The sequence below is a fragment of the Enhydra lutris genome, unplaced genomic scaffold, assembly GCF_002288905.1.
Source record: "Enhydra lutris kenyoni isolate GAN:26980312 unplaced genomic scaffold, ASM228890v2 scaffoldscaffold57, whole genome shotgun sequence".
Classification (NCBI taxonomy): domain Eukaryota; kingdom Metazoa; phylum Chordata; class Mammalia; order Carnivora; family Mustelidae; genus Enhydra; species Enhydra lutris.
In genome coordinates this window covers 7,160,724-7,174,316 of record NW_019154141.1, presented here as the reverse complement: position 1 = coordinate 7,174,316, position 13,593 = coordinate 7,160,724, and the positions used below count along the sequence as shown (strand labels likewise).

General features: G+C 41.0%; 1 protein-coding gene across 2 annotated transcripts in view; it reads left to right on the top strand.

Annotated features, from left to right (window-relative positions):
• The window catches only part of LOC111158181 (proteasome 26S subunit, non-ATPase 12), a 29,497-nt gene that overhangs the window by 5,201 nt on the left and 10,703 nt on the right, over positions 1 to 13,593 (top strand). The window contains exons 2-5 of one of the 2 annotated variants that reach the window (XM_022520088.1): positions 5,563 to 5,622; positions 5,710 to 5,838; positions 10,658 to 10,765; positions 11,749 to 11,853. In XM_022520088.1, the coding sequence (XP_022375796.1) occupies positions 5,563 to 5,622; positions 5,710 to 5,838; positions 10,658 to 10,765; positions 11,749 to 11,853 (402 nt within the window). The remainder of the gene's footprint in view (positions 1 to 5,562; positions 5,623 to 5,709; positions 5,839 to 10,657; positions 10,766 to 11,748; positions 11,854 to 13,593) is intronic. The other variant, XM_022520089.1, reaches the window with a different exon arrangement.

Genomic DNA, 13,593 nt, shown 5'->3' with positions numbered 1-13,593 from the left:
TTGGCTCAGTGGGTTAAAGCCTCTGCCTTCGGCTCAGGTCATGATCCCGGGGTCCTGGGATCGAGCCCCACATCGGGCTCTCTGCTCAGCAGGGAGCCTGCTTCCCTTCCTCTCTCTGCCTGCCTTTCTGCCCACCTGTGATCTCTGTCTGTCAAATAAATAAATAAAATCTTAAAAAAAATAAAAATAAAGAGGAGGTGAAGTGTAAAACAGTTAATAGCTTGGACAAAAAGATCCCTTTAAGAAATAGGTCATGTGGGGCACCTGAGTGGCTCAGTGGGTTAGCCTTCTGCCTTCTGCTCAGGTCATGATCTCAGGGTCCTGGGATCAGGCCCCGCATTGGGCTCTCTGATCAGTGGGGAGCCTGCAGCTCCCCCACCCTCTCTGCCTGCTTGTGATCTGTCAAATAAGTAAAGAAAATCTTTAAAAAAGAAAGAAAGAAAGAAGTAGGTCATGTGAAACCATTGGATTGGCATTGAATTTCAGGTCTTGGCCTTTTTCTTACTTATTTATGTTGTTTAACAAGTCATTAAAAGATTGGATCCATTTAAGAGTTAAAGGACACAAACAGGGGCGCCTGGGTGGCTCAGTGGGTTAAAGCCTCTGCCTTCGGCTCGGGTCATGATCTCAGGGTCCTGGGATCGAGTCCCGCATCGGGCTCTCTGCTCGGCAGGGAGCCTGCTTCCCCTCCTCTCTCTCCCCCCGCCTCTCTGCCTACTTGTAATCTCTTTCTAAAAAAAAAAAAAAAAAAAAAAAAAAAAAAAAAAAAAAAAAAAGGACACAAACATACAGGACTTACAGATACCCAACATGGATTGATGTTAAACAAACTCTTTAGTCATTTACAAAGATTATTTTAATGGGAAAAATGAGGCACAATGAGACAAAATGAGACACCGTTCCAACGAGTTGTTTTTGTTTTTGTTTTTAAGATTTTATTTATTTATTTGACAGAGAGAGATCACAAGTAGGCAGAGAGGCAGGCAGAGAGAGAGCGGGGAGGAAGCAGGCTCCCTGCCGAGCAGAGAGCCCGATGCGGGCCTCGATCCCAGGACCCTGGGACCATGACCTGAGCCGAAGACAGAGGCTTTAACCCACTGAGCCACCCAGGCGCCCTGTTCTTTGTTTTTTTTAAGGTTTTATTTATTTGACAGAGATCACAAATATGCAGAGAGGCAGGCAGAGAGAGAGGGGGAAGCAGGCTCCCCTGCTAAGCAGAGAGCCCAATGTGGGGCTCGATCCCAGGACCCTGGGATCATGACCCAAGCCAAAGGCAGAGGCTTTAACCCGCTGAGCCACCCAGGCGCCCCTAACGAGCTGGTTTTGATAGCTCTGACCATCTCGCTCCTCTGAGTTGAAAAGCAAGATCAAGGAGGTGGAATTTAAAGAAGTATGAAAGAAAGGAAGATGGTTAACCATAGCATTGAACATGGAAGAATGGGAGAAAAAAGTGGCATGATGAGAAGATAGGGAGTTGTATTTAATGAAGTTGATGGTAGTGTCCCTCAAATAGCACTGAGTTGCCAGCCATGTAACTTGTCACATCCTGCTTATTGTGACAGTAAGAATCAGGAATTCTAAGCCATTAAGGTCATCTATAGTTCTGGTCATCGTCAGAGCATACTTTGTACAAGTTGGTGCATGGGAAACGATCAAACATGGTTCCGACCCAGAGGAAATTATAGGCCACTTAGGAGGCACGATGTGCGTATTAATAACCGGTGCCAGGGATACAGGGACATCCCGTAAGATCTACAGAAGCAAAGTGATGTGCTTCGCCAGGGACCGAGCACTGAGACAGAGACCGAGTTGCAGTGGGGAACAGTATAGATGCAGTCCCTGCTCTTAACAGAATTTGCATCCTAATGAGATAAGGAAGACAGTGTTAAAATAGAACAGAGTTTGGAGTCATTACAAAGCAGAAAGTCAGTGGACTTGTGAGTAAAAGGAGGAAGTGTTAAATATTGACTATGGGGAGTTATTTAAGAATGCTTTCCTGAGAAGGTGATGGCTGATGTTTTGTTGGTACCTAATAGCCCAGGGCTCTAGACTGGTATGTGATTCCTTCACATGCAGAGGGCCCTTCTTTAGAACCCAAACTCCGGGTGTGCCTGAGTGGCTCAGTCAGTTAAGTGTCTGCCTTTGGCTCAGGTCATGATTCTGGGATTGAGCTCCGCATTGGGCCCTCCACTCAGCAGTAAGTCTGTTTCTGTTTCTCTCTCGCGCTCTGATCTCTCTCACTTTCTCTCTCAAATAAAATCTTCAAAAGAAACACTTCTGAATTAAAATACCATAAACTATACTTTGTTGATTATAGTCACATGACTAATAGTAATCGCAAAAGTGACTGGTAACCATTAACAGTATTTGTTGCCAGATAGTAACCATTTCCTGAATGGAAATTACTTTGATGGAAGCAAAGGTGTGATTTAAACTAGTTACGGTTTGGTGTTGTGGAGGGAACATCGGACCAGGAGGCAAGAGCCCTGGGTTTTAGTTCTGCTGATAAGTTTTGTGGCTGAGCTGTTTAGTCCTTAGTCTTTATACTCTAAAATGAGATGATCGGATTAAATAATCTGCAGCAGTCTTTACAGTTCTAAGATTCTTTGATTTTTTTTTTCTAAAGATTTTATTTATTTGACACAGACACAGCAAGAGAGGGAACACAAGCAAGGGTGGTGGGAGAGGGAGAAGCAGGCTTCCCGCTGAGCAGGGAGCCCAATGTGGGGCTCCATCCCAGGACCCTGGGATCATGACCCAAGCCGAAAGTCGACACTTAATGACTCAGCCACCCAGACACCCCGATTCTTTGATCTTTTATGATTTATTAGTCTTTAACTTTGAAGAATTTGTGGATTTGTTCTTTGTTTTTTTCCTCTGATGGACATTTAGTCAGCGTTTATCATACACATGAATCTAGAGAGTACGCAGAACTGATGCTCCCCCTTTGCATAGGAAACATTGTTGCTAGTAATCATACATGTTTCAGATTTCATTACAGTAGTCATACAGATTTCAGAGTTAAAGTTCAAATAATGGCTGCACAGTACATATTCTGTGCTCCATAGAAAATTCATGGAATTTTGGAATTGGAAAATATGGAAAGAGTATTTTGAAAAGTCCAAACACTATTTGTGTCCTTAACTCAAAAACTGTTTGTTTCTCCCATCAGTAAAAGAGTAATACTCATGAACTATCTATGCATGTCATTAAAATAAGTTTCAGAGCATCTGGCTGGCTCGGTGGTACATGTGGTTCTTGATCTTGGGGTTGTGAGTTTGGGGTGCCTGAGTGGCTCAGTTGGTTAAGCGACTGCCTTCGGCTCAGGTCCTGATCCTGGAGTCCCTGGATCGAGTCCCACATCGGGCTCCCAGCTCCACGGGGAGTCTGCTTCTCTGTCTGACCTTCTCCCCTCTCATGCCCTCTCTCTCTCTCAAATAAATAAATAAAATCTTTTTTAAAAATCTTTTTTTTTTTTTTTTTTTAACAGACAGAGGTCACAAGTAGGCAGGGAGGCAGGCGCAGAGAGAGAGGAAGAAACAGGCTCCCTGCTGAGCAGAGAGCCCGATGAGAGGCTTGATCCCAGGACCCTGAGATCATGACCTGAGCCGAAGGCAGAGACTTTAACCCACTGAGCCACCCAGGCGCCCCTTGGGAAAAAAAAATCTTTTTAAAAAAGTAAATAAAAATAGTAATAAATTCATTTATAGTTAGAAAACCAATTTCAAAATAAAACCCTCATCACTTCTAATTCATTCACTATTATTAATATTAGTAACTTAAGTACTTGCTATTTTTTTTGCTGGGAGCTGGTTTTGTTTTTATCACAATGTGTTGTGTTTTAGTTTTTTTTTTTTTTCTTTCTTTCTTAGATTTTATTTATTTGTTTGAGAGAGACCAAGAGCAAGAGAACGATCCCAGAACCCTTAGACTGTGACCCAAGCCAAAGGCAGACACTCAGCTGAGCCACTCAGAATATGTGGTTCTTAATAGGATAGCTTATTTTAGTCCTGATATATTATCATTTAGGTTTATGTCATTTAAATTTTGTTGTTCCCATTTCCTGACATGCGCCCCAGAAAAAATATTTTTGCATATGAGAGATAGAGGTTATTGTCAGTTGACAGAAAGGGGTATTCATGGTTAAAAGCATGACCTTTGGCTTACCGTATATGGATAGTCTCAGGTGGTCTTTGTTTCTCCTTTTCTTTTTAAAATATTTTATTTATCTATTTGACAGAATGAGAGATCACAAGTAGATAAAGAGGCAGGCAGAGGCAGAGGGGGAAGCAGCCTCCCTGCTAGCAGAGAGCCTGATGCAGGACTCGATACCAGGACCCTGAGACCGTGACTTAAGCCAAAGGCAGAGGCTTAACCCACAGAGTCACTCAGGTGCCCCGTCTTCATTTCTTTTAAGCACAATTATAACTCACTTTAAAGTCATTGAAGAATTAGGGGCTCCTGGCTGACTCAGTTGGCAGAACACGCAACTCTTGATCTCGGGGTCATGAGTTCAAGCCCCACTCTGGGCATAGAGCTTACTTTAAAAAAAAAAAAAAAGTCATTGAAAAATTAAGCCAGGGTTTCTTGTCTTTTCATCACTAAATATCCTTTTTGTTTTTCCTCAAAACTTCATGGTTTGTTTTTTTTTTTTTAAGATTTTATTTATTTATTTGACAGAAAGAGACAGCCAGAGCAGGAACACAAGCAGGGAGAGGGGGAGAGGGAAGCAGGCTTCCCGCCGAGCAGGAAGCCCAATGCAGGGCTCTATCCCAGGGCCCTGGGATCATGACCTGAGCTGAAGACGTCACTTAATGACTGAGCCACCCAGACGCCCCAAGACTTCATGTTTTTAAAGTGTTTGTTATGGGGGCGCCTGGGTGGCTCATTGGGTTAAAGCCTCTGCCCCACTGCTCAGGTCGTGATCCCAGGGTCCTGGTATTGAGCCCCGAGTCGGGCTCTCTGCTCAGCGGGGAGCCTGCTTCCCCCTCTCTCTCTGCCTACCTCTCTGACTACTTGTGATCTCTCTGTCAAATAAAAAAATAATATCTTTTAAAAAAAAAAATAAAGTGTTTGTTGTGGTGACTTCATAAATCATTCATTTTTTCCATTTTTATTCTTCAAAGGTATGTGTGAATGCCACTTAGATTCTCAGTTCAGAACCAGATAATCTGGTTACCACACTGAGTTGATCAATTAGAATCCAAAACAAAGACTTGACTTTTTTTCAGGTGTTAAATCATTGTTCTTATATTCAGTTTCTCTTAGGCATTTTGAAATGCTAAAAACAGCTTGTAGGTCCTACTTTGAGAACCACTGACTTAGGTAGGTAGTCCACAGGAAAAGCAAGCACTACCAAGAGGAGAAAAACCAACCAATAGTAGTAGTGGGGGTGGCCGTTTTCCTCTAAAATGGAATTTTTGGTGCTCGCTTCGGCAGCACATATACTAAAATGGAATTTTTGTTTCTTTTCTGTGTCAGAAACATCTCGTTTTAGACTGGTTTATTTGTTTTGGTGTTGGAGGTAGTGTTTTCATTGTTCATTTTTATCTTTTGTTTTAGGAAGGAAGACTTCAAGAAGTCATTGAAACCCTTCTCTCTTTGGAGAAACAGACCCGCACTGTGAGTAGATGGGAGTAAAAAACCTCAGTTATCATTAATTTCATTTAATAGTGCTCCATTAACTTCAGTATATTTTCATTCTTACAGGCTTCTGATATGGTGTCTACATCCCGCATCTTAGTTGCAGTAGTGAAGATGTGCTATGAGGCTAAAGAATGGGATTTACTTAATGAAAATATTATGCTTTTGTCGAAAAGACGGAGTCAGTTAAAACAAGTGAGTTCATGACTACATTTGCATTTAAATAAGGACTTTAGAAAACCGTTCTATGAATCTGCTTTTAAATTTACTGTTAAGTCAGCATTACATTCTAGACAGTTTATAAAAATTCTGTCCATATTTTTATGTCAGCTGTTTTTATGTTTTTTCTTCTAGTTTTTATATATTTGCATATTTTTACAAATTGTGCAGAGTGTTGGTGCAGCTTTGTTCTATTTCCATGTGGCTCCATGTCTTTGTGTTTATTATTTTATTTATTTTTTAAAAAGATTTATTTATTTGAGAGAGATTGTCCACACAAGCCCGAGCATGTGGTGTGGGGAGGGGGAGAGGTAGAGAAAGAATCTCAAGCAGACTCCCTGCTGAGCGCAGAGCCTGGTGGGTCTCACAACCCTGAGATCGTGACCTGAGCCAAAATCAGGAGCCGGAAACTCAACTGACTGAGCCACCCAAGGCGCCCCTGTTTTTTGCTTTCAAATAAAGGTATTAACATTGTAAAACAGGGTAGTAGTGGAAGGAAAAACAGAAATACGGTATTCTTATTGAAGTCTCTTGTTTTATTAATTAGTTTACTGCTAGAGTGAACTTAGTGTTAGAGTGGAATAAATTATTTTTTGCAAAAAATAAATTGTGTGTGTGTGTGTATGTGTGTGTCTTTAGGTAAGTTTGCACGCATATAATTCGTTGTCAAGAATTAACCTGGGGCAGGGGGGTGCCTGGGTGGCTCAGTGGGTTAATAAGCCTCTGCCTTCGGCTCGGGTCATGATCTCAGGGTCCTGGGATCGAGCCCCACATCGAGCTCTCTGCTTGACAGGGAGCCTGCTTCCCCCTCTCTCTCTGCCTGCCTCTCTGCCTACTTGTGATCTCTCTCTCTGTCAAATAAATAAATAGGGGTGCCTGAGTGGCTCAATGGGTTAAAGCCTCTGCCTTCGGCTCAGGTCCTGATCTCGAGCCCCACATCGGGCTCTCTGCTCCATGGAGAGCCTGCTTCCTCCTCTCTCTGCCTGCCTCTCCGCCTACTTGTGGTCTCTGTCTGTCAAATAAATAATAAATAAAATCTTTAAAATAAATAAATAAATAAAATCTTTAAAAAAAGAATTAACATGGAGGGGTGTCTGGCTGGCTCAGTTGGTAAAGTGCATGACTCTTAATCTCTGGGTTGTGAATTTGAGCCCCACGTAGAGATTACTTAAAAATAAGATCTAAAATTAATATAGATTTGAGGCAGTCTAGTATATATGAATGAAATTCATTTAAATGTGTCTTTTACTGCTCAAGTCTGTGGTGTGAGAGGCTATCTTAGAGTCAGCTGAGAAACTGGCATAGATGAACCATTGTCTTCCTCTGATTTTCTTTCTTTTTTTTTTTTTTTGAGATTTTATTTATTTACTTGAGAGAGAGCATGAGAGGGGAGAGGGTCAGAGGGAGAAGCAGACTCCCTGCAGAGCTGGGAGCCCGATGTTGGACTCGATCCCAGGACTCTAGGATCATGACCTGAGCCGAAGGCAGTCACTTAACCAACTGAGCCACCCAGGCACCACCCCTTCCTCTGATTTGCTAAGATATTTGCTTTTTTTTTTTTTCCTATTGCAGGAGATAAGTACTTTATTATTTTTTTTATTGACATATAATGTATTTTTTGTTTCAGGGGTACAATTCTATGATTCATCAGTCTTACACAATTCACAGCACTCACCATAACACAAACCCTCCCCAGTGCTAACAGGTTTGCTTTCTATAGGACAGTTTGGAAAGGGCTGCTTATTTATTTGTCTGGAGGCACCCTGGGTTAAAGTAAACAAAAATATGCGTTTATTATAGTACTAGTGCCATTCAAAGCACATATCCAAAAACATGGATTATTAATAGAGTCATAACATTTCAGAGCTAGTAGAAAGGACTGTTGCTTTTCTGATTGAGAAACTGACATTTTTATGTAAAAGACATTTATATGTAAGCCAGGTAACCTCTAGTTCAGTGCACAATGTAAATCCCAAGTGACATTGGTACATCTTTAGCAGGATGACTTGTTTTATAAAAGTTAGACACATAGGGGCACCTGGGTGGCACAGTGGGTTGAGCACCTGACTCTCGATTTCAGCTCAGGTCATGATCTCAGAGTCGTGGGATGGAGCCCTGCATCAGGCTCTGCACTCAGCTCTGACTCTGCTTGTCCCTTTCCCTCTGCTCCTCCCCCAGCTTGCTCTCTTGCACGCTCTCTCTCAAATAAATAAGATCGCAAAAAAAATAAGTCACACACTCACACAGCAATATAGAATGAATGACATGGAACAGTGAGTGGCACTAGGAGATATGAAAGGAGGGGGAGAGGGTTTTGATTAGGTTTGTCAGGGACGCTTCCTAGAGGAAAAAGAGTTTGAGCCAGTCTTGCAGCTGGCTAATGGAGTGACCACAGCTGCAGTGGGGCTCTTCACTGTGACACGTGTCGTCTTAGCTCTGGAAAGTGCTTAAGGACTCAAAATGTGCCTCTCCTTTTCCCATAATTACTCTTTACCTAAAACTTTTCTTTTTGCTTGACCAGACTTAGAAAGTAATGATTTTCTTAAAATAACCTTTTCTAGATTGCTTAAAATTAATGGTTTCTAATTCATTGTCTGTCACTTGAGCCCAGGGGGTAAGCCTCACTCCAACCATGACTTACCTAATGACTTGTATTTTTTTCAAGGAACAGCAGGGTGTTCACTTACCATTAGAATATTGATGTAATTGTTTGTTTTGTTTTTCTTGTACCCCATCTGATTTCTGTTAATGTAGTTTTTGCACAGCTTTTAGAATTACTAAGTTGTATGCCCTAAATCCTGGTTATAATTAGTGTTACAGGGATCATTTTTTGAGATACAAGGTGTCCCAGAGCCTTGCACTTATTGAAAGAGTTCTATTTTATAATAAAACCTTCACTTTCTGGAACTCCTGTGTCTCTGAACAGCCAGTTTTTCAGATAATTAGAAGTTCGACCCGAGCTACATGAATATTGTTTTTCAAGGAAATCTTCACAGGATAGACCATGGGATTTTTTTTTTTTTTTTCCAGCATGATTGAGGTATAGTTGACAGAAGGTATTGTTTACTTTTCTGCTGTCTTAAACGAAATACGCATTTCCTTGATGACAGAGAGTCCTAGTTATTATTCTCAATTATTATGATGATTGATAATGCTGTTTAGAATCTGTATTAGAGGTTGCAAACTATAGGCCACAGACCAGATCCCATCTGCTGGCTCTGTAATAAAGGTTTTGTAAAGAGCCAACCATTTGTTACTCATGGGCAGCTTTGTAGTTACAAAGGCAGAGGTGAGTATTTGCTACAGAGACCCTATGGCCCACAGAGTTTAAAATATTTACTATGTAAATACTTACTGAAATTTACCGAAATGTTTTGCTGACCTCTGACCTAGATGATAGAATGTTAGAGCTAGAGGTAATGTAGTCCAACCCATTCATATTATCTGTGAGGAACCTGGGGCGGGGGTACGTGACTGTCAATGTCATATTTTATTGAGGGGCCTATGGGTGACCATGGCTTCTTCTCCCTACCCAGGGGTAGAACTATTTAACCTTCTGCTCTGCCCCGGATTCTTTTCTTCAGTCACAGTATCTGCTGGCTGTGACTCCATTGTGTTCACAGCCACTGTTGAACTCTGCTTTTCTCTTCTCTTTCTCTCCCCTTTCATATTTTACAGCTCCTTCTGTGCTTTTTTGCTTGGTCTCAAAAAAAAAAAAGCTACTTAGGAAGCCTTTTTTAGATTTTACTTATTTATTTGAGAGAGACAGAGAACATAAGTGGAGAGGTGAAGGAGGAGCCCAACATAGGGCTCGATCTCAAGACCCTGAGATGATAATTGAGCTGAAGGCAAATGCCTAACCAGCTGAACTGCCCAGGCACCCCATCTAGGAAGGCTTCTTCTTTTTTTTTTTTTTTTTTTAAGATTTTATTTATTTATTTGACAGAGATATCACAAGTAGGCGGAGAGGCAGGCAGGCTCATGACCTGAGCTGAAGGCAGAGGCTTTAACCCACTGAGCCACACAGGCACCCCTAGGAAGCCTTCTAATAGACATCTTCAGATACCCCTTTCTGTCATCAGTTCACTGTTTGTAGTGGAGAGGGGTAAAGTCTTTCATCTGAGGTTTTCCTAACCTTTTTGAGTTTATTAGTAGGTGTTCAGTACTTCTTAGCTATCAGAGACATTTTTTTCAAGATCTTATTTAAGAGAGAGTGAGTGCATGCACTAGCGAGGGGGAGGGGCAAAAGCAGTCTCCCCAGTGAGCAGCAGGAAGCCCAATGCGGGGCTCTATCCTTGGACCTTGGGAGCATGACCTGAGCTGAAGGCAGCTGCTCAACTAACTGACTGAGCCACCCAGGCGCCTCCTATCAGAGGCATTTTAAATTTTTTTAAAAGATTTTATTTATTTGACAGCACAAGCAGTGAGAGAGGGAGAGGGAGAAGCAAGACTCCCTGCAGCAGGGAGCCCAACTTGGGGCTTGATCCCAGGACTCTGGGATCACGACCTGAGCTGAAGGCAGTTGCTTAACGAATTTAGCCACCCAGGTACCCCATGAATTTTTTAAACACAAGCTCTACACCCAACATGGGGCTTGAACTTACAACTCTGAGATCAAGAGTTGCATGCTTTACAAACTAAGCCAGCCAGGCACTCCTTATGTTTTTTTGATAGGCATTTCCATTTCTAGGATTGCTTGGGAAGACTAGATTTGAACATAGCTCTTCCATCAATGAAATACTTTCTTTTTAACTATATAAGGAATGACTCTTATGAATGGTTTTTATTATTTTAGGCTGTTGCAAAAATGGTTCAACAGTGTTGTACTTATGTTGAGGAAATCACAGACCTTCCAATCAAACTTCGATTAATTGATACTCTACGAATGGTTACAGAAGGAAAGGTAAGTTCTCCATTGGTTTAACTCACAGTGGAAAGTCCTGTCTTTTCTATTTTCAGGGATTGTTATATAGACATTATATCAATAGGTGTGTATTTTTTTAATTATTTTTATTAACATATAACGTATTATTTGCCCCAGGGGTACAGGTCTGTGAATCATCAGGCTTACGCATTTCGCAGCACTCACCATAGCACATACCCTCCTCAATTGTATATGTATTTTAAGATCACAAAATAGATCATCACCTTGATTGAACCATTATCTTTGTGCATTTCCTTCTGGTATCTTCCCATATACAAATGAATGTATTTATTTATATATATATAGTTCAAAGATTTTATTTTTAAGTAATCTCTTTACCCATCATGGGGCTCGAACAAATGACCTGGAGATCAAGAGTTGCATGTTCTTCCAAATGAGCCGTCCAGGCACCCCCAAATGAAAATATTTAAATAGTGGCAGTCTTGATATATCCAGGTTTTTCTAGGAATTAGTGATCTTACCCCAAGTTTACATGTGGTAATAATGAATCAAAGATAAAGCTAATTCTTCACCCTAGCCTGATCTTGAGATGGTTAAGGTTTCACTCTACTATTTAAAATAATACTATTTAAAATAATAAACAGTATTGGGGAGCCTGGCTGGCTCAGTTCATAGAGCAAGTTGACTCTTGATCTTGGAGTTTGAGTTCAAGCCCCATGTTGGGTGTAGAGCTTACTTAAAAAAAAAAAAGTAACAGCATATTCACAGTGTAAGTTTAATTTTCAGAATTTCACCATCTTGCCAGAATCCATTTGTATTTCTTTTGATCCCTTTTTAATAACATGATATTAACATAATAACAGCTGTATTTGTACATGAAGGATAAAGTGCACAGTAACTGCGGGATAAATACTGTTGGGCTTAGTTTGAATAACTCTATCTTTAAAATGTTAACACATTTCCATGGTAATTTTGATAATACAGATTTCTCATATTTGTAGATTTATGTTGAAATTGAGCGTGCTCGGCTGACAAAAACATTAGCAACTATAAAAGAACAAAACGGTGATGTGAAGGAGGCAGCCTCCATTTTACAGGAGTTACAGGTAAGGAGTTATATTTAGAATGTGAAAATCTTTATATTTAGCCAGCAGTATTTCTTGTGGAAATAGCTTATTTTGACACCTTATCACTTTTTCAAAACTACCAAGACTAGGGGCGCCTGGGTGGCTCAGTGGGTTAAAGCCTCTGCCTTCGGCTCAGGTCATGATCCCAGGATCCTGGGATCGGGCCCCACATCGGGCTCTCTGCTCATCGGGGAGCCTGCTTCCTCCTCTCTCTGACTGCCTCTCTGCCTACTTGTAATCTCTGTCTGTCAAATAAATAAATCTTAAAAAAAAAAAAAAAACCTACCAAGACTAAGAGCGAGCTGTGGAGCATGAGGTTTATTCGGGTACCTGAAAATTAATGTAATTAGGGTCCTGATTAAATTTAACTGCTGAAAAAGTTTTGAAGAAAAGTTAGAATCAATGCATTAGTCTTGATTTTTGTGCTATTTGAAAATTTTCATTCTCTAAGAACTTAAATAAAATTAGTAATTCATGTACTGTGTGCCTTGGGGATTTGCTAATAATCATTAACTTTATTCTGAATGAATATTTGATGGATGGTCAATTTCTAGGCTAAATTATTTTAACAAAGAAAAATTGCCTCATAATTTGCCGTGTTTCAGGACAAATTTTTAAGAGAGATCTTTTTTTTTTTAAAGATTTTATTTATTTATTTGACAGAGATCACAAGTAGGCAGAGAGGCAGGCAGAGAGAGAGAGGAGGAAGCAGGCTCCCCGCTGAGCAGAGAGCCCCACGTGGGGCTCGATCCCAGGACCCTGGGACCATGACCTGAGCCGAAGGCAGAGGCTTTAACCCACTGAGCCACCCAGGCGCCCCTTTAAGAGAGATCTTAAAATGAGATAGCAGCGAACTAAGAAATCTGAGAAAAGCCATAGACTGACTCGAGATTTTCCTTGCGATTTTGACCCATCAAGGTTTCCTCATTACATTAAATTGCTTTTTCTGATTTTTCAGTCATGTGCCATTTTAGCCAAAGGAAGGAAAAAAATAACACTGAGAGTATTCTGTGTGCTGTGCATTGTTTTTATTGTTTTTTAAAAACATGTCCTGTGTTCTCTATACATTTTATCTTCAGTGTTCATACACAATACTATTTTTTTTTTAATTTTATTTATTTATTTGACAGAGATAGAGATCACAAGTAGGCAGAGAGGCAGGCAGAGAGAGACGGGAAAGCAGGCTCCCTGCTAAGCAGAGAGTCTGATGCGGGTCTCGATCCCAGGACCCTGGGATCATGACCTGAGCCGAAGGCAGAGGCTTTAACCCACTGAGCCACCCAGGCACCCCCACAATACTATTTTTATCCCCATTTTTCTGCCAAGGAAACTGAAACTGAAATGGATTAAGTAATGTGTCTAAAGTCATTGCCAAGAAGTGGTAAAGTTCAGATTCATACTAGTTCTGTTTGGGTTCAGGCTTCTTTTCTTCTTTTAAATTAAAAGACTTTGTTTTTTAGAGCAATTTTAGGTTCATAACAAAGTCGAGTGGCAAGTACAGAAAGTTCCTATGTGCCCCCCCCCATGCCACCCCCCGCCACAGCACGCACACACATGCCCAACTTCCCCTTCTACCAACATCTCCCGCCAGAGTGGAACATGAGTTACAGTTGATAAACCTACATCGACACGTGGTCACCCAAAGTCTGTAGTTTGCATTAAGGTTGACTCTTGGTGTTGTATGTTCTGAAGATTTTGACAAACGTATAATGACCTGTG